The 20,431-nt window shown below is 41.3% G+C and overlaps 1 protein-coding gene across 9 annotated transcripts in view; it reads left to right on the plus strand.

The window, feature by feature from the left end:
* MGA (MAX dimerization protein MGA) overlaps window positions 1–20,431 on the plus strand; it is a 58,575-nt gene that overhangs the window by 6,712 nt on the left and 31,432 nt on the right. For 4 of the 9 annotated variants that reach the window (XM_021533479.3, XM_021533484.3, XM_021533483.3 and 1 more), the window contains exons 1-9: window positions 603–710; window positions 5,329–6,470; window positions 11,599–12,532; window positions 12,865–12,952; window positions 13,093–13,188; window positions 15,354–15,482; window positions 16,872–16,970; window positions 18,359–19,002; window positions 19,681–20,035. In XM_021533479.3, the coding sequence (XP_021389154.2) occupies window positions 5,407–6,470; window positions 11,599–12,532; window positions 12,865–12,952; window positions 13,093–13,188; window positions 15,354–15,482; window positions 16,872–16,970; window positions 18,359–19,002; window positions 19,681–20,035 (3,409 nt within the window). In that variant the 5' untranslated portion in view covers window positions 603–710; window positions 5,329–5,406. Of the gene's footprint in view, window positions 1–602; window positions 711–927; window positions 1,066–1,439; window positions 1,463–5,328; window positions 6,471–11,598; window positions 12,533–12,864; window positions 12,953–13,092; window positions 13,189–15,353; window positions 15,483–16,871; window positions 16,971–18,358; window positions 19,003–19,680; window positions 20,036–20,431 lie in introns of those variants that run through there. The other 5 variants (XM_021533481.4, XM_021533482.4, XM_085580298.1 and 2 more) reach the window with 3 other exon arrangements.

A 20,431-nucleotide genomic window follows, 5' to 3' on the forward strand; every position in this document is an offset into this window, starting at 1 on the left:
GGGCATGGGGCAGCACCTGAGCTCTGTCGAGGCCGTGTCCGGGCTCTCCGTTTGTCAGCGCCTCGGTAACACCGCCCAGGGCCCGGCTTAGGGGGCGCGGTATGACAGGTCTGTGTCTGCCTGCCCAGAGGCACCGCAGCTGCGGTGGTCAGTCTGAGCCGTGCTTTGGCCGGTCAGCGAGAACTTGCTCAGACAATGGAAGTACCGCTGGCTTCGCTGCTTCCTCAGCTGAGGGTTTCCGCGGGAGGCGGCCGGTTCCTGCCGGCAGCAGCGCTGTGAAGTGTGGAGAGGCGCGGTGTGCGTTGCCTGCGCGGGCACGGGGATGGCGGGGCAGCGCCGGCCCGCCGGGGGGCGCCGTGCGCCGCGGGCCTCGCGCGCACTCCTGGCGCGGGGGGAGGCGGAGCCGCGCGACCGGAGCCCCGGGGCTTTCGACGGCCGCCGGTGCGCGCGAGATGCCCGGGCGCGCCCGTTCGAGAAGCTTCCCCGCGCGCGCGGCGCTGCGCGGGCCGGGCCGAGCCGGGCACCGGGCCCTGCGCGCGGCGCGGGCACGTGATGGGCAGGCGGGAGGGAGGGGGATGCCTGCCTGCCGTGCGCTTGCGCGCGCTGCGGCGCCGTGACGTCAGCACGGTGCGCACGCACGTTGTCCCCAGCTGGCGGACACACGGTCCGCGTGAGAAAGGAAGCGGGACGCCGCGCGCGCTTCGCGCACGGTAACGAGCGGGGGCGCTCCGGGAGCACCGGCCGCGTCGCGCGCGAACCCCGCGCGCCTCTGCGCGCGCCCTCCGCCCGCCGCCCGAACTGCGAAAATTGACACCAGGCGCGGGCACGAGGCGGCCGGGCCCGGGCCCGCTGGCCGCGCCCCGGCGGCTACGCGAGGCGCCGCTGCGCGCGGGCCGCCTCGGGAGCGCCGGCAGCGCGCGCCCCGCCGGGCAGGGCCGTGCCGCGTCCCGGCGAAGAGCGGCGCGGTTTCCCCACGTGCGCTCGTTCCACTGCCCTCAGCCAGCTGGCGCGGCCGGTCCTTCTGGCTCCCGCCGCTCCTGGGCGGCTGCCGCTCCTCGTCCCGAGGTTTCTGGCTGGGGTCCGTCCGGCGCGGCCGGGGAGGGCAGCGGGGGGCGGGCGGGGAAGGAGGGCGTTCAAAGCGACAGGTGCTGCGCTCGGCCCGCAGCCGTGACGCCACCTGCCCGGGGCGGGGCCCCCGTCTGTCGCCGCCGGTCCCGGGGCGGCCCCTCCTGGTGCGCGCTCGGTCGGTCGGGGTTGAACGGCGGCGCGGCGCGCGCGGTGCCCGCTGCCGTTGGGCGCGCGCCGTGGGGCTCCCGGCGCAGCCCGCGGTGCGTGGTGGCGGCGGGCCAGCCCCGGCGCCCGCGCGCCGCCGTCGCTTCCCTTCCCACGGTTCCTCTCGGTGCCCGCCCGCCCCGGAGCGCCGTGCGCTGAGCCGCGTCCCGGTCGCCGCGTGGGGAATTGGGTTGGTTTTTTTATTTGAGAAGGACGCTTTCGCATCTGGCTGTCGTCCTGCTTTTGGCGGATCTTAGTGCGATTTGTGAGTGGTTTTGGCCGCTGTGCCCTGCTTGGCCGCTGCTTCTCAAATACAAGGTCTCTGTGTAGAGAGTAGAAATCTCTGACGCTGTTCAGAACTTTAGCTTACACAAATACACGTGTTTCCCCTGAAATACTGGATTAAGTCTATGTGCTATAATAAAACAGGCTCCTGTGTGTCACCAAATGTAACAAAATATAGGAAATTGCTTTCTGGTAACTGACTGTGCTAGTGCTGAAATAATGTAGATTTTGATTACTCTAATTGCCCGTAATCACATTTTAACCACGCGTGTCTCAGACTGACTTGATACTGTGCGTGGTGCTTGTGGTAGAAAAAGCTACTGCAGTACAACATAAGAACTTTGAGTGTTGGAGAAGAGAAACTGTTACTCTATACGTCTTTATATGCATAGAACTGCTGAATGCATGGTTGAGCTTTTTTTGTAATTTTTCTTCTGGTGTGTCTTAAGTAAAATAATTTAGTCAAATGACTTTAAAGGAATCAAGTAAATGTAAAGCTACAGGCATTCTGCATACGTTAAACCAGATCTGAAGCCACTTTGATAGTGTGCTTCCTTTATGAGCCAATACAGTTCTGGTGCATCCTGCGCAGCATTCATGTGAACTCACTTTCCTGCTGTATGTTTACTATACATATAAATGTGTTATATGTGTATATGCAAAGTTGGTGGAAAATCACATAGATCTTATGTGGTTCCTTTTTCACCACTCTGTGTATCTGAGTTATTTCTATTCTGTTCTTATGAGTGAATATGAAAGTGCTCATTTCTTGGGGATAACTTTTTGTGTTGCTGGGACTTGAGGTGTAGTCTACTGAAAAAGCAGAGCAATATACTTGAATTCATTTTGTGTCCTAGACTCTAAGGAGTCCTCAGTGGGTAGGTAGTTGTGTGAGTATGTTTGTGGGGAAGAATTTCCTCTGCAAAGTTAAACTGAAAACCAGACCTTGTAACTTCGCAGATATCAAAATCTGTGAAGAACAGTTTTGGTTTATTTCCTCCAATTTTACATTAAGTTTTAAAGTGTGAAGTGTAAGGGGTAGAAATGGCTCTCTCATATTTCCTAGATGTTAAGAACATTTGTCATATAAATGATAAATGGGGTGTAAATTGTCTTTTGAGCTTTGAGGTCATTTGCCACATGCATGACCGTTTGTTAGCACAGAAGGGTTTTTCCTCCTACAGTACCCCAGTCCTTATAAAATAAAGATGTCTTATTAAATATCCAGTTCGGTTAAAACTTGTGAATTAAGAGTTAATTCTCTGGAAAGAGATGTGGGTGTTTTCCAACCCACAGAATCATAGAATAGTTTTGGTTGGAAGGGACCCTAAGGGACACCTAGATCCAGCCTTTCTGCCATGGACAGGGATACCTTCTGCTAAAAACTCCATCTCCAGCCTGGTGTTGAACACTTCTGGTGTTGGGGCATCCAGAGTTTCTCTGGGTAATCTGTTGCAGTGCGTAAACACCCTTGAAGTAAAGAAGATCTTCTTAATATCCAATCTAAACATCTGTCTTTCATTTTGAAGCCATTTTCCCTTTTTCTATCACTGCCTTTGTAAAGGTCACTCTCCAGATTTGTTGCAGGTCACCTTTAGGTACTGAAAGGCTGCAATTATTATGTGTCCCCAGAGCCTCTTCCAGGCTGAACAACCCCAACTCTCAGCCTGTCTTCACGAAGGAAGAGGTGTTCTATCCTCAACATCTTTGTGGCCCTTCTCTAGACTTGCTCCAAGAGGTCTGTGTCCTTCCTGTGCTAGAGACCCCAGAGCTGGATACAGCACTTCAGTTGGGGTCTCAGCAGAACAGAGGGGCAGAATCCCATCTCTTGCCCTGCTGCCCACACTGCTTTGGATGTAACGCAGGATATAATCGGTTTTCTGTACTTCAAGTGCTGTGGCCAGGTCGTGTCCAGCCTCTCACCCACCAGCACCTCTCAGTCCTTCTCAGCAGGACTACTCAGTTTCTTCATCCCTCAGCCTGCGATTGATACACCCCATGCCAGGTGTATCACCTTGCACTTGGACTTGTCAAACCTCTCATCAAGCTTGTCCAGGTCCTTATGGACATGATTCAGGCATGTTAGTGTCACTTACCTTGCCAGTATGGACCCATGAGGGACACCACTTGTCATGAATGTTCCCTGGGAGTCAGAGTTGTTGATCACTACCCTCTGGATGGCACCATTTTACCAGTTTCTTATCCACATAACAGATCACCCATTAGATCCATTTCTCTTCAATTTAGAGAGAAGGACTTTGTGAGAGATTGTTTCAAAGGCTTTATGGATGTCCAGGTAGACAACATCTCTGTTGTCACCAGCTAAGATCACTGTCTACCAATGCAGTCACTGTTGTAGAAAGCCACTGGGTTGGTCAAGGAGGACTTGTTCTTGGTGAAACTGTGCTGCCAAATCACCTTTGTCCTCCATACACCTTAACATCGCTTCTAGGAGGATCTGTTCCATGATCCTCCCAGTCACAGAGGTGAGGCTTGACAGGTCAGTAATTCCCAGAATACTTCTATTTACCCTTTTTTAAAAAATGGGTGCAGTATCTCCCTTTTCCAGTCACCTGGGACTTCACCTGACTGCCATGACTTCTTGAATATTAAGGAAAGTGGCTTGGCACATCAGACAATTCCCTCAGGACTCTGGGATGCATCTCAGCTTCTAGCAGTGGTGATTAATTCTGGTCTCTGGCTCCCACCAGCTAGACATTTGATATAAGAATCAATAATTTTTTGCCAGTGCTATGTACCATATACAATAAGGATCAAAATACAAACATCTGGATGTGGAAATAGTATTTTTGTGCTACTAGAAGTGCATATTTTAAATTTTCACAGAGAAGAATATACAGGCTATTTGAAAAATGAGGTAGTTTATGATCTTTTGTTACAGTTGTTGACATAATCCTTAACCTGGGAGGTAGGTACACAAAAGTGGAATTGTGTATATGCAGATAAAAGTAACTTCTTTAGTTCCCTAAACAGTGATTATGCTAATCATAACAGTACAAATGTTTTCTTGTTTGATTTAAATTATTTCCATAATTGAGAAGATAAAGGAAGCTGAGGCTGCCCAATGCTTCACATTCATCCATTTAATCTTAGCTGCATGGTCTTTTGGGGGTTAGTTTGTGCCTTTTTTCAGAGCTTATCCATTTGAAGTATTTTGTCCCTTCTTTTTCTCTCTGCCCTTGACAGTCAGTTATAAGTTCTTGGGGTTGTTGGGGAGTGTAAGTAAAGAAACTCTAAACACACAAACTTTGACAATTTCAATAAAGAAATTAAGAGAAAATGTTATGAACATTTCTTTTTTCTTTCCCCCTTTAAATTTTTGACAAATTGTGGACCTCAGGGAACTCTGTCTTTCTTTCTGGCAAGACTTTTGTGTCAGAAATGTGCCATTTGCTTTCCTGAAAACTTTTGCATGTTCTGCCTAATGTTGTTAAGTGAATGATCTGCAGACTAGAGGGAATGTCTGAACAAAATGCTTAGAAATACCAAGCAAAGCAAGGAGTTCTGTTGGGGCAAAGCCTGTATGGAAAAGCAATTTAAAGGTGTCATAGCCCTCATGTGTCTATAAGGTCAAAATTATATATATAAACGCAACTTTGATTTGTTACACCCTGATTGTGCTCCGTTTTATAGTACTGCTTATTTTTTAAGTTTATGATGTGTAGAGCTATTGTAAAAGGGATGTCTCACGTGACTAAATTACTTAGACTGTGTTGGAATAATTTGAATTTTGGTTTCCATTTCTTCCAGAATGGTGAACACACATAGAAGATTATCAGAACTGTGTAGAATTTGCATTTGGTTTGAGAGCTTGTGAAAGTGCTCATCATGGAGAAACAGCAGATTGTCTTGACGAGCCGGGATAGTGGGACTATGTCTGGTGCAGCACCTGCTTTCTTTGTCATCTTGAAACAACAGCAGGGAAATGGAAAAGCTGACCAAGGAATCCTAGTAGCAAACCGTGATGCTTGTGCTCTTGCCAGCAGTGTATCAACTCCAGTCAAACCCAGAGTGAAGACCTGCCTCCCAGCTGACTGTGTCTCAGGGGGCATCACTGTCACCCTAGATAACAACAACATGTGGAATGAATTCTACCATCGCAACACAGAGATGATCCTGACAAAGCAGGGGAGGCGGATGTTTCCGTATTGCCGATACTGGATTACAGGGCTGAATTCCAGTCAGAAGTACATCCTAGTCATGGACATATCCCCTGTGGACAACCACCGATACAAATGGAATGGCCGTTGGTGGGAGCCCAGTGGGAAGGCAGAACCACATGTTCTAGGACGAGTGTTTATTCATCCAGAATCCCCTTCCACTGGCCAGTTCTGGATGCACCAGCCAGTATCCTTCTACAAACTCAAACTTACCAACAATACCCTGGACCAGGAGGGTCACATAATCCTGCATTCTATGCACCGATACCTGCCACGACTTCACTTGGTGCCTGCAAACAAAGCCACAGAAGTCATTCAGCTTAACGGCCCTGATGTCCATACATTTACCTTTCCACAGACAGAGTTCTTCGCAGTTACAGCCTACCAGAACATGCAGATTACCCAGCTGAAAATAGACTACAATCCTTTCGCTAAAGGGTTCAGAGATGATGGGCTGAATAACCGGCCTCAGCGTGATGTGAAACAGAACAACAACTTAGCATTGGAAGGAGGTAGTGTTTTTAGCACTCCTGGCATTTGTGGTGGCCCTGCTGAAGTTGATGCATTAGATGTGCACCAGAGAAGTTTAGATTCTTCATTCATTAGTCAAAACCCATCAGACACTGAGCTGGATAAGGAGTCCTTTAATGCAGAAGGAGACTTCTTGGGTCTCCTGAATAGTGACCTGCCTTCAGGTGTTGTGCCAAAGCTAAAACAAGAAGTCTCTGAAAGGTGGGTTAACACTGCACTTTCAATACAACCGCTGGTTAAGTGGGATGTTTTGTAAATAAATAACAGATGCTCACTGTAGAGGTTTGCAGCTAAAGTTTGCATGACCTGAAATGGCAGAACAGTTAATATTACTAAAAGCTTTTCTTTGCTCTGTTATGGTATCAGTCTTGACTTTCTAAGGTGTCTGGGGAATGCAAGAGCTCAGTATTATTTTCTGTGTTGCTTTAGTTCCCATTGTTGAGAAGCATTGATGGATTTCTGTTAACCCTTTTAGCATTTTGGAAGGCTAAAATTATTTTTTTCAGTTTCAGGCAGAGCACATGGCAGTCATCAAAACAATGCCTTTGTTTTTAGGGTTGCTCACCACATTGACACGCTTCTATCTTCAGTTTTCATTTGTGAAAGTGAATGATGTGTGGGTATTTAGGTTGCACATGTGTAGGGGTAGCTGCAAGGCAGTTGTAATTGGCAACAAACCAATGGTTTGTCAATAACTGCTTGGTGTGAATTCTTTATTCTGCAAAGAAGTAGCAGGTAGCCTGCCTGTTGGTAATCAGTTGCCTTGTATTTGCTATGAGGTAAAGGAAGGACTTCTGAGCAATTTGGTTTTTCTAAAGCAAACCTGGCAAAACCTATTATTTTACTGCACTTTTACTTAGTTTTGAAAATCCAAGCAATAGCATGGAGCAGACTTAGTGAATAGTTAATGTCCATGTAGAGATACTTTCAATGAGAAAAAATTATTTTGAAAAACCCCATAGAGGTTTCTTTTCTGCCCTGTTGGTTCATGTTAATACCAGGTTTGTTAATACCAGGCTTAATCTGCCGAAGATTTAGTGACTAAAGCAACCTTTGTAGACCAGTACACAAGAAAATGATTTTACAGCAGGATATCAGGATGATGTTAATGGTTAATGGTGAAATTAGAGGTCAGTTCTTACTGGAGAAAAGTTATATCTATGATGTAGTTATACAAAGGCTGTATTACTATCCAACTACATTGTGTTTTAGAGAGGACAGAGGTTTCCTTTGTTTTTTTGTCTTGCAAGAAGGATCTCTTTGCCTTTTGAGTAGCTGAAAAACTTCAGATTATGAAGTTATTTATACTTTGACACTTTATTGAATTTATTTGTAGTAATTCTTAAAGAGTACTAGAATTGTTTGGCGATCTAGAGTGCCCAAACCTTTCTTTTGCAGTATTTTCATGTGTCAGTCTATTAGAAAAAAGGTCTTCTAGACTTACATGACTCTCAAAGAACGCTGTTCTAACCCAACTTAAATACTGAAAAGACACCAATTACAGATAAGTTGGGCTTTTTTTAGTTCCTAAGAGCATGGAGAAAAGTTTAGATAACTCTACATGTTAGAAGTAAAACTCAGAAAATAATTATTGACAGCTTTGTTTTGCTTTCATAGTGATACTCATTTGCCTGGAGAGGGTCATTGAGGCAGATTCAGTTGAGAACAGTTTATTTCCAAGGAATAAAAAACATTTTAATGGCTCAGGGACCTTCCTTAAAAATAGGTGATGCAAATTGGTAGATTTGATTTCTTTCGGTCCAGTGCATGTTAGATTCCTTCTCTGGTTTTGCCTCCAAGGCAGCTGATCTGTGAAATATGGTAAAATCTGTGCAGACTGGAAAAGACTGCAAAGTTTTTGTTGTCTGGCTTGGAAGTATCTGTCATTGATGAATAAATGTTATTACCACTGTCCTAGAACTATGTTCAAGCATTGGCCAGCTTTTTGTTATGTTTTTGTAACCTGTGTGAAAAAGTAAAATTGTTTACTTGGAAAGAGAAAATTGATGTTATACAAGAAATGGCAAAACTATCTTCGTAAGTGCTGGAGTTTTTCAGAACATTAGTCCTTCTTCTTTCTTCTGATCTGTTCACAGTGTTTTCATGCCATACAGTTGAGTTTAGAAGTATGTCAGCTTTCAAGGACAGCATTGAGAGGGTGACGTTTTTCTTAAACCAAACACATTGATATTTACAAATTAATGAAGACTGGGAAGTTGTGGATTTTCTGTTTGTTTGTTTGGGGGTTTTTTGTTGTGTTGCAGTTTTAGGGGTATTTTTGTTTGTTTTGGTTTAGTTTTTTGTTTTGTGGTGGGCAAGCTCTTAGGTAGTACTTGATAGGAAGCAAAGTTGGGAACTCCTACCTCTATCCTCTGCAAAAGCAGTGGAGTCCCTAATGCTGTTGAGGGTGATGCTTCCACTCATACTCAATTCTTCTGACATTTTTGATAATAGAACCATGTAAAAGCTTGCATATATACCTAAGAGTAATTTTAATTCTGCGTTATTAGAGGACTTCAGAAATAAAGGACTGATTTTTTTTTTAATTCAAGGTACTATGTGTTTTTTTTCCTTCTGCTTCTGTGGCCTGATAGTATGTTTAATTAGGTGTACTGTAAAGAAAAAAAGTCCTTGAGTTGTGGATACTTCAGTAGAAATGCTTATACCTGGACATACTCAGATGTTTAGGCCATGGAACAAACAAACTTTACTGGTTCTTAAGTCTTACAGGCTAATGTACTTCTCCTCCTTTCAAAGGTCTTTTGAATTTCCTCCTTCAAAAATAAAAAATCTGAGGTTTTTAATATTCTTTTAGTCTTGTTATTGTAATTTTGTTGTCTTGTGTTTAGTCTTGATACTTTGAGGTTTTTTTCCTTTCTTGTCTTTTTTTTGGGGAGAAAGGCAAGTGAATATCCTTCAAACCTCTGCCGTAGATTGCCATAGATTAATTCCACAAGAAATCAGATTCCCCCTCCAACTCCTTCCTAGTGTATTTTAAAATAATGTAGCAAAAAACTTTATATATCTTGGTACTTTCAAAAAAATGATCAGCTTAATGGTTTTCAATCTGGAAAAAAATCAAAAAGGCAGTCTCTCTGCTTTTGTTGTTATATTACAAGAGTGCCAAATACATTACTTTGGGCTATAAAAAAGTTGGTTTAAATATGCACTGTTTCAAAGAAAGAGCTAGTTAAGACACTATTTCACCATTTTTACCTGATCTTGGATTGAAGATTTTGAGAGGACAAACTTCCTTGATTCATCTTCCCATAATTAGAGGGAGAGAAGTTTCTGTGACTACTTACAGTGCATGTAACATCAGAATCTAAGGCCAGATGAAATTGTTTCAATGCTTAAAAATAACTTTTTTATTCTCTGAGAAGTTGGTTATTGCATCAAAGTTTCAAAACAGGATTTTGTGCAAATCCTGTATCCTCTCATGCGTATACATGCATGGGTCATACCTCACTCTTGTCACCACCCAGCTTATGGTTGCATTTTCTGGAATAAAACAATATTTGGGTCTAGAAGCTTCAGTTTTACAGCAAGGCTTTTTAAAAAGTTCCAGATCCCAAAGAGAATCAAATAGAAATCCTGGCCTGCAAGTTTGCTAGGGTTTTATGCCTCTTGATTTTCAAGAATTTTAAAGTAGCAGAGCAAATGAGTCTTAATAATATTCACTTTAATTGTGGTCGAGCTGTGCTGAATCAACCTCTTAGCTTAGTGTTGTGGCAGCATTTTCAGCTGCCAGTAACTTATTAGTAGTCTGTCTTTTTATTACTTTCAGACTAACTCACTAACCGAGAAAGGCTTTTTAATCTTACATTGCACATTATTAATTACATCAAAGTTAGAAAATTTCTAATAGAAAACTCATTGTGTGGAGAAAACAGTAGACAAAAAAGGACTGTTATTCCAGTCTCCTACTGCCTACTGTTCCCTGAGGAGTAATGTTTTTGCTTTAAGCTTAATTCTGGTTACTTAGTGTCCTTATGAGTTGCAACAAATTTTCTGGGTAGCTTCTCCTTAGAATTTTATATGTAAATATATACATTTGTATCTTGACTGTCAGCTCCCTCTTTTAATACTGCAGTATTTCTTCATGGAGGGAATACTCCCAGCTCCATGTTGTGATTCTTGTGTGTCCCAGCTCTTCTCCCTGAAGTACGTCCTCAGTCTACACAAGAAGGAAGCAGGTTCTTCCCCCGCTTCTTTTTCCCTTTCTCAGTCCGAGCTGCGGGTTCAACTGGGCTTAGCACTTTTTAAAGGGGTAGGGATGGATAATATTAACGATAAAATAGACACACATACATATATACTTCCAGTATATATAAAGCAATATTTGCTTTCTATGTAATATAGTAGTACTACAATTATGTTAAATTTTACTTGAAATTGTTGTCATTAACAAATAATTTTACTTTTAATAACATTTTAATGGCATGAAGTTGACAACAATAATTTAATATAATATAATTATACATAGTGTATCATATAATAAGTCTAAAAGTGTTATTGGGATACTATGTGATACGTTGAGTACATAAGTTCTGACTTTTTTTCCTGAGTTTTATTTTGGGTATGAGTTTCTGGCTTCATACCTTAGCAGTTTTTTCTTATGACAAGGAGCCAGCTTCTGATACACTAAAAAAATACTAGTGACTGTAGTTCTTTGACTGATGTGTCTGGCCCTCAAAGAAGCCCATTATGAGTTGTCTGTACTGTTAGTCTTCAGTATCTAATGCATGGTATTTTGAATTCTGGTTAAGTTAGGATTCAGACCTAGTGGAAATGCAGCAGAATTCAGTAGGATGTTAGTATTCTGTAAGGGTTCAAACAACAGTTGAATTTAGGAATTTCTGTATGTGGCTTCAGGGTGCATTAACTAAAATTTTGGTGCTTTAAGGGCTCACTTGACTTCTTACTTGCAAGCACAATGGCTTTAGTGTCTTAATGAGATACACAGCAAACTAAGGCCAGTTCTGAGCATTTCAAATATGACAGCTTAGCATGAGTTCATGTTGAGTACAAGAGGAAAAAGTGCAAATGTCACCCTGATATTAGTAGGGAAGGAAGTTGTGCTGCTGCCTTCAGATAAGAAGTTGGATTATTCCTATTAATGGCAATTTCTTGGGGTTTCTCGAGTACTTCTAAAAATGTAAGCTTGTAAATGTCAGCTTATTTAGCAGACTTATGTCTGGGAGCATTTTAGAAGCTTTTTGCAATATAACCGAGAATTATGAGAGGTGGTGCAATTTTGGGTAAGGAGATTTGATAAAATAAAAATCTTATGTTGTATTTTTGTTTTGTCCCCTCCCTCTCACCCCAGTCCCATTGCAAACAGTTATGAAAGCAATTCCCATGTGGCATCTCCATTGGACCCAAATGGACAGTTTAATGTAGTCATTAAAGAGGAGCCAGTAGATGACTATGACTACGAGTCAAATATTTGCACACAAGACGTAACTGTGAAACAGGAAGACACAGATGAAGAAACTGATGAATATTCCAACACTGACGATGATGATCCTGTTGTACAAAAACACCTAATGAGACGCCGTGAAACAGATTGGGTTGCAAAGGAAGTCACACCTAAGAAGCATATACTAACAGGTCCTTCAGGTGTTGCCAAAGCAAAAATGTTAAAACTGGATAGTGGTAAGATGCCTGTGGTCTATTTGGAGCCTTGTACAGTCACAAAGAGCACAGTGAGGATATCTGAGCTGCCGCACACCATGCTTTCCTCTTGCAAGAAGGATAAATCCCCTTTGAGTGCAGTCCTGGATTCCGTGCCCCCTGTGTGTTTTGAAAATCACAAAGACTCTTGCTCAGGCACAGTCACTGTGCCTGAGGAGTTAGTTATGAAGAAAGAATCTCCTGGGAGTAAAATGTCACAGAAATACTGTTCAATTAGAGAGGCCCAGTGGGCTCTGTCCAAATCACCTAATTTTAATCTCAGGGGCTCAGTAAGTTGTGACTTTCCAGATAAAGAGATCTGTGGCAGGAAAAGGCCTGGCATAATGAAGAACTCTATGTCCCTCAAAGGCTCTGGTAACAATCAAAGCACCCTATCATCAGTTACAAATAAAAGAGGAAGGCCCCGGAAACTGAAAATTTCTAAGGCTGGTCGACCACCTAAAAGTATAGGGAAAAACGCAATAGCCAGCAAGAATACTTCTCTGGGACCTGGGAATATCCTTCCGGATGTTAAGCCAGACCTTGAAGATGTTGATGGTGTTCTTTTTGTGTCCTTTGCATCAAAGGTAAAAATTTCATTGTTGTGGGGTAAAATTCAAAAACCTTGTAAAGCCTTTGTGCTTACAGCTGAAGTTACATTTTCTTTAAAACTGAATTTGGAGTTTTGTGGCCTCTTTCCAAATCTGTTCTTATTTTGACCCTGTGTTATTCATAACATGGTGTTATTTCTTGCAGCTTAGAGAAATGTAGAGGGATCTAGAGTTCTGTATAAAAGAATACATGATTGTTTATTAAGCACTCTCATGTTTTGAATAATTTGGTGATATTTGATGTGGTCTACTTTGCATATAAGTGTTTCAAGGTATCTTAACTTACTCAAGGCTCTTCATGTATGTAGGAAGCTCTTGACATTAACACTGTTGATAGAGCTGGTGGAGAAGAGTCACAGAATCTTCAGGCTCCTCTGTTGACTACAAGTGATCCAGGTACATTTTTCTTCTCTTTCCTTTTTTTTTTTTTTTTTTTGTGAGTGGTTCTTTCCTGCAATAATGGAATTTGTAAAGACACACTTAAAAGTTTTTTGTGTGGCAAATGTTTTTATATGTTCTCTTTTTTTTTTGAGAAGATTGTCAAGCAAGAATACAAGTACTGGAAAAGGAGTTGATGGAAGAGCTGAAGACCTTGAGGCATAAACAAGTAATACATCCTAGCCTTCAGGAAGGTAAGTGGTCGTGTACATACTGCTAAGCCTGATTGATCATTACACGTAGTCGTACTCAGCTGATAATTTCCTACTGGTGCCAATACTGTGTATGCCTATTAAAGCTGGGACCTGGCTTCTTATCTGCACATTTTTGTTGCAAACTAGAAAATGTGAAAGTGGCAAAAGGTGACTCCTGAATCTCCAATAGGAGAGTAGGAGTCTGCATGTTATATGCCTCCTGTAGAAGATGCTGGGCCTTCTGACGATACCTGTTTTGTAATGACCTAAACCTGGTTGAAAGCAGAGTTGGTTTTACTCCTTCCTAAAAGTAGGCATTTCTTGGTGAGTAGAAAAGGTAGAGATCCAGCAACACTTAACAAAGACTACATTTATTGTGATTTGAGTCCCTATTCATCCAGTTCACTAGCCATGTTAAAGGGCCAAGCAAGGTCCATGTAGTTTGTGATCTTCTATTTATATACAGTGTTTTCCTGAGGTAATGGATGAAAGTCAAGTTTTCTTTTCTAATGATGTTGAAAGACATCAGCAATGGTAGTCAGGAGACCAATGACATTAATGTAGGCATCAGAGCTTCTGATGTTGAAGAACATTGGATTGTCTTGAATGCCTTATGCATGGTGTATGATGAGAGCTAGCAATGTTAAGCCATTTTAGGATTTTGTTGTGGACCTCCTAGGTGTTAACTTTTTACGCAAAAAAAGTATAAAATTACATTGTGTTGGCAGCTATGTGGTACATTGGCAACTACGGCACTGGCAAGGATTGTTTTACTCATGAGATGATCCTGCAACTGGGAACATGTACAACCCACATGTTTTTTTTCCATCTGAAGTATGAGGTGCGTTCTGTGGGGCTTTGAGCAGTTCACAGATACTACAAAATGGACAAGAAATGTTAAGCATTAGGCTAAGAAGAGGACAGCTGAAGAATTTTGATTTTCTTGATTGGTAGCAACCATAATTTCTAATGTTGGATGTGTCTGTTTCAATAACCATGCCTGAGATTTGTTTCATGTCAGTTGTTTTCAGGCTGCTGGTAATCTGGTCACTGTGTTTTCACTTGTGAACATAGATGTGTATGGCCAGCACAAGGTTTCTACTGTATTTGCAAATACAACTTTGTGCCTTGAGTCTTGTCAAGCCGTACATTCTCAGTTTCAAGATGCATACATTTAATGTATTCATTTCAGAGTTGTGGGCAGCAGGGGCAACATTTGAAAGCTTCTATAGCTAAAAGTCAAAATAGAATTCTCAGCTCCCAGCTGTGTGCTGAATTTTGTTGACAGTGGTTTCTTGAATTCAGTGCAATAATATTTCCTGAAAAGGTGCAATATCAATTTTCCTAGCTTTTTCTTTTCTCACCACTTCTGTATCTATATTTTTTCTACCATTGACAAAAATAGCTTTTATTACCAAGTAAGTTTTTCCATTTGAGTATTGGGAGTTGACAATGAGGGAACATGTTGATGCTGCCACAAATGCTTCAGTGCCTTTAATGGCATAGATTGTTTAATTTCTTTATAGCCATTTCCCCCCCTGTTTTGGGACCAAGTGAGTCCTGAAATTGCTGTCTAAACTCATACTTGTATCATAACAGTCAAACAAACACACACACATTCTTCAGAGCTAAGATGTGGTTTGTTGTCTCTTATTGCTGGTTGAAGCTGAATGTATGTGTGGTATATGTTCTTGCACGAGTTTAGCTCAGTACAAAAGGGGATGTGTAAGTACTGCTGGCAGGCTTGGTAACTTACAATGAAATTTCAACCAGCTGAGTTGGGTTCAGAGAGTAACTCTAGCCTTCAAAGACGTAAATGGTGCCAATTTATTCAGAAAAACAGACAGAAGGTTTTATTATGAGATTTATTACAACACTGGCACAGTGGTTAATAAATTTCTGTGGATTTCAATAGCAGTCAAAAAACTGATGAAAAACAATTCAGTTTTTTTCTCAAATTCCCATTGTGTAAAATGCTCTTTAATTTATACCTGTTATAAATTCAATATAAGTAACTGTTATGGTACTAATGCTTTTTTTCAGGTCTCTTAAAATGGTGGGGAAATGCCAGAAAAGCCCATGTTTATCTTTTAGTGAATATCCCTATTTTCTTTTTCCTAACATCTTGCTTCCTTGAGACATTTATTGTTACATGCTTCTTGTAGTGGGACTGAAGTTGAATTCTGTGGACCCAACAATGAGCATTGACTTGAAATATTTGGGTGTGCAACTTCCTCTTTCCTACTCAAATTACTCTCTGTGGAGCTATCCAGGTACCAACCCCAATTCTCCAGGTGGGTGAAATGTGAATTTGCTGTAATCTCAAGTGTCGCCTTTTTATTATCAATGAGAAGGAGAGAATAGCTATTTAGTTCAGCTTGGTATCTAAAGAGATTAAAATGATACTAAAATGACAGAATAGGAGAACTTCCGTAGATCATTTTGTGGTTACTAGGAAAGGAGTCCTGAGTAATTGTGGTTGGATTATTTTGAGGGTTCCTGTTTTGTGATGGTTGTGATCCAGTAATAGTATCTGCCTATTTTATACTGGCCTCTCAAATTGCTCAGGAAAAGCTTAAGCAATCTGAATTTGTCTGATGTTGCTCACATACCAAACAAAAAAAAAGTTGTCTTTCACAGAGCTGAGAATCATAATTTTTCAGAAGAAGGCCTTGATATGCCATATGGGGGCTACCCTATAACTTCATGATAATTATTTATTACAAAAGTTGGGACTGATTATTCATTTTTAAACTTGCTTGGTATCCAAACAAGTGCATTTCTTATACTGTGAATCACACTGTGACTATGTTTCTCATACTGTTGGTAGGTACTGTTTTCAGTAGTGAACTGGGTGAACAAAGTATAGCTTATCTTATGTGCTTAACTTATGTCTTCTGCTTAACTGTTTCTCCCGCTGTAATATTCTGATTACTTATGTCTTTCTTAATCTACTGCTTTTAGGAGCTGGTAGAGGCAGATGTTGAATTTCAGATTGTTTACACTGCAGGAGAGGAAGATTCAATTCAGAAGATCTCAGCTTAGTGTCCAATGCAATTATTTCTACCCTAAGAATATGTTACACTGCCATACAGATCCATGTTAATACTTCTACATTCCATCTTAATTCCCACAGTTGATGCATAGCTTGACAGACACATAACTATTTGCCTTTTGTGGTTATTCACTGGCCATGCCTCAGAGAGATACTCATCTGAATTTGACAGAGCAGTGAACATTAAATGAAGTTTCTGCAGGTGTTACAAAAGTCATTGGCCCAACTGAGGGGAGGGAATCAAGTTACTCTTCTTGCAGAGTGAGGCTACAGTATGAGCTCAAAACCTGCCTCTTCTATTTTAGCCTACTAATTACTTTATTGGCTCATTAGACTTTTGGAGCCGACTGCTTTTGTTCATTGCCAAGGATACTAGAACAGAAAATAAAGGAAACACTTTTTGCGTGGGATTGCAGATGCTTGGCCATAGAGCAGAACTCTACAGGAAACTTGGCCTTCTTGTTAAGTGTTCTGTTAATTTAAAAAAAATAGGAAAAATTAAGTTGCTTCACACCTTTTGGTTTTGCTACTGTTCACCTATCTCTGAAAAGGAATAAGCAGAGTTTGCTAAGGCACTGATGGAATTAAACTTGGTTCATAAACTGAGGCTAGCTTTTTTCTTTTTCAGATACTGGATTTTCTTTTGTTTCCAGGACAGGAAAGACAAATGATTTCACAAAAATCAAAGGCTGGCGAGGGAAGCTTCATGGTGCTTCTAGAAATGAAGGTAAAACAAAAGTAAAAAGAGAGAGATCAACATACATACTTCCAATGTGTGGCCATTTTCCTGACCTTTCACAGATCTTGCTATTTGGTATTTATGTCTGTCTTAATGAGAGATGCATTTTTTTATATTGAGAATGTTATGATTAAAGATTTTTTTACTACTGATTCCATAGTCAGAATTAGGATTAATGAGGGAAGAGAGAAAATTTGAGTAAAATAAAAATACATGTTCTCTTCTACATAGAAGGCTCGAGTGAAGATCAAAGCTGTAATAATTTTGGTTTTGTTTTTGAGTTTTGAGTTCATATGGAAGTATGGTAATTCCAGAATTCTGTTGCCTCAAAGACCCTAATGAACCTTAGTAATTTTCATTTATATTGGTGTGTTTTTAACTCCAGTTGGAGCAGGTATTCCTCACATATTTGATTACTTTGCCATACCTCAAATGGATTGTTGAAAATTTGTCAATATTTTACTTTAGATTAAATATTTATATTATGCATTCTGCACTTCTATATTTATCTGGAATATTCCAGATGCGTTGTGCTATACCAGGTAGGCCAGGTGTTAGGACAAATAAAGTAAGAATAGGAGCAGAGAAGGCCTGTAGTGTTTTTGTGAATAAATGCTGTGTGGCATCTGGCTGGGCTGGAATTAATTTTCTCCACAGCAGCTCTCACAGTGCTGTGCAGTGCACTGGCATCTGGAAAGGTGTTGGTGACACACCAGTGTTTGGTCTACTACTGAGCAGTGCTCACAAGGCACCAAGGCTGCCTCTCAGCATTCCCCCCTCAGCAGTAACCAGTGGGTGGGAGGGGACATAGAACTGCTGACCCAAACTGACCAAAAGGATATTCTATACTGTATGTCTGCTCAGCAATAAAATTTTAAGAGGATGGAGAAGGAGGGAGGACACTTGTTACTTATAATGTTTGTCTTTTGGAGTAACTACTACTTGTTCTGAAGCCCTGCCTCCTGAGAAGTGCCTGTACATCGCCTGCTGATGGGACATAGAGAATAAATCTTTTATTTCCCTTTGCTTCCACACACTGCCTTTGCTTTTACTTTATTAAACTACCTTTATATTGATCCATGAAGTTTTTTACAGCTTATTTTTAGCCCCCAATTCTGCTGAGAATGTGAGTGATAGAGTGGCTTTTCAGGTACCTGGAGTCCAGCCAAGGCCAACCCACTGCAAATACATGTGCAAGGTCTCCACAAAAACAGTTGTGCAGGCTGCTGGTTGTATTTCAGAATGGATTATATTTGGTGTGCCTATATTATAGACTGTTCTTGTAGAAGAGTGCATTTTTTAGACATGTGTTTACCTATTTGTTTGATTATTATAAAATTTAACTCCAGGAGTTAAAGTACTCTCCATTTATTTAGGTGGCAGTTCAGAAGGTTCATTGAAGAATCGCTCAGCATTCTGTAGTGACAAGCTGGATGAGTACCTGGAAAATGAAGGGAAATTGATGGAAACAAGTATGGGATTCTCTTCTAACACTCCCACTTCTCCTGTAGTATATCAGCTTCCCACTAAGAGCACTAGCTATGTTCGAACACTCGACAGTGTTTTAAAGAAGCAGTCCACTGTAATTCCATCAACATCTTACACATTGAAGCCTGTTCTTCCATCATCTACCTCTAGGAAAACAAAGACTCAAACTAGACAGACATCTACAAACAGTAGAGTAAAATCATCTTACAAACCTATTTTGCCTTCACCTTTTCCTCCAAAGCAGAAACAGATCTCATCAGTGTCAGGGGAAAAGGCTGCTAAGTCTGCTAGCAGTTTGAGTAACCAAGCAGATAGTTCTGTGCTGCCAACTGTGGATGAAAATACGTTTCCAAAACAGATCAGTTTGCGACAAGCACCACAGCATCATCAAGCACCTCGTCCACCAGGTTTGTCTAAATCCCAAGTGAAGTTAATGGACTTGGAAGACTGTGCTCTCTGGGATGGGAAACCACGGACCTATATTACAGAAGAGCGAGCAGACATCTCTTTGGTAACCCTGCTTACAGCTCAGGTACATCTGTCATAGTGTATTTCTTTTCTTTTAATCTGCCCACTTTCACACACTGGAAGTTGCATATGCATGTTGCATAGTGAAGTAGAAGATAAGACTGAAGCTTCTAAGGATCATGATAAAGCATGAGATTCCTTTGTGGTGTAGTCTTTGCAGTGAAACTTGAGGCATGCTGACTTAGCAGTATAAGAAAAAGCTAATTGTGATAATAATGTATTGATAGAAATTATAAATAATTTGGATTGTTTAAAATTTCACCATTAAAATTCGGGTTAAAACCATTCTTATTCAGTAATTGCATCTCCTTGCTATTTTCATTTTTATGTTTTCAGTTGAGTTAACTGCAAGAAAATCCTGGTCATGTAACTTGGTTGTCACATAATAACTTCCGCTTTTTTCACATCCTGCTTATTACCAGGATGGTTTTGCTGTCTCCAGTTGCCTCTCAAAAGACTTCAGATTCAAACTCTGCTTTGTGGAATTTTTCCAGTTTTCTGTTTTGTGGGTTTTTTCTGGTTTTCGTGGTATAGAGGACAAGGTTTTGTACATAAACAACGTAGCTTGAGGGGTTTTCTAAATGAACTTTGAATAGCAATTTTGCATATGCTTGATTACATTTTACTAAAATATTCCTCTTATTAAAATTTGAAGTTTATGCTTCTTTAAAACTTTTTTTAGGCATCTCTTAAAAGCAAACCTATCCACAAGATAATAAGACGACGAGCACCTCCTTGCAACAATGATTTCTGCCGACTGGGTTGCATATGTGCCAGTCTGGCACTGGAGAAGCGTCAGCCTACCCACTGCCGCAGGCCAGACTGCATGTTTGGTTGTACCTGCCTCAAGAGAAGGGTCTTGGTGGTGAAGGGAGGATCAAAACATAAGAAAATGATGAAAAAGGCTGTGCATGGAAATCTTGTGCTGTTTGGAACACAAGGACAACAGCAAGAGGATGAAGATGTGGAAGAGGGTGATGGGGAAGAAGAGGAGATAAAGCAGAAGGATAGGAAGAAGAGAAAAAGGGTGGAATACAGTGAGTATTGGTGGAGATTACATAGAGCAAACCACCAAAATTGGTGGGAATTTTTAATTAGGATGTAGTAGTGATGCCATTTCTAGAGCTTACTTACAGGAAATTTTTTCTTTTTTTTTTTTTAGTTCTTACTTACCTGATCAGCATTTTAGGCACTGAGTAGTTATTTATTTAATCAAATAGTTGGAATATCTTCTTGGTAGTTTAAACTCTTCAACTCTCCAAATATCTTTAAAGACTATGGTGGATATGGGATAATTATTGCTGTCATTGATGGTAATGTTCACTGTTACAGTGCTGTTATGTTTCCCTGATAACAAGTCAGGATCTAGAGCTGCATTTTCAGTTGCTGTTTATAGCTGTAGAGTTCATGGACTTCCTTGGAAGTATAGTTAT

This window comes from Lonchura striata, chromosome 5 (genome assembly GCF_050655825.1).
Source record: "Lonchura striata isolate lonStrDom1 chromosome 5, ASM5065582v1, whole genome shotgun sequence".
NCBI lineage: Eukaryota > Metazoa > Chordata > Aves > Passeriformes > Estrildidae > Lonchura > Lonchura striata.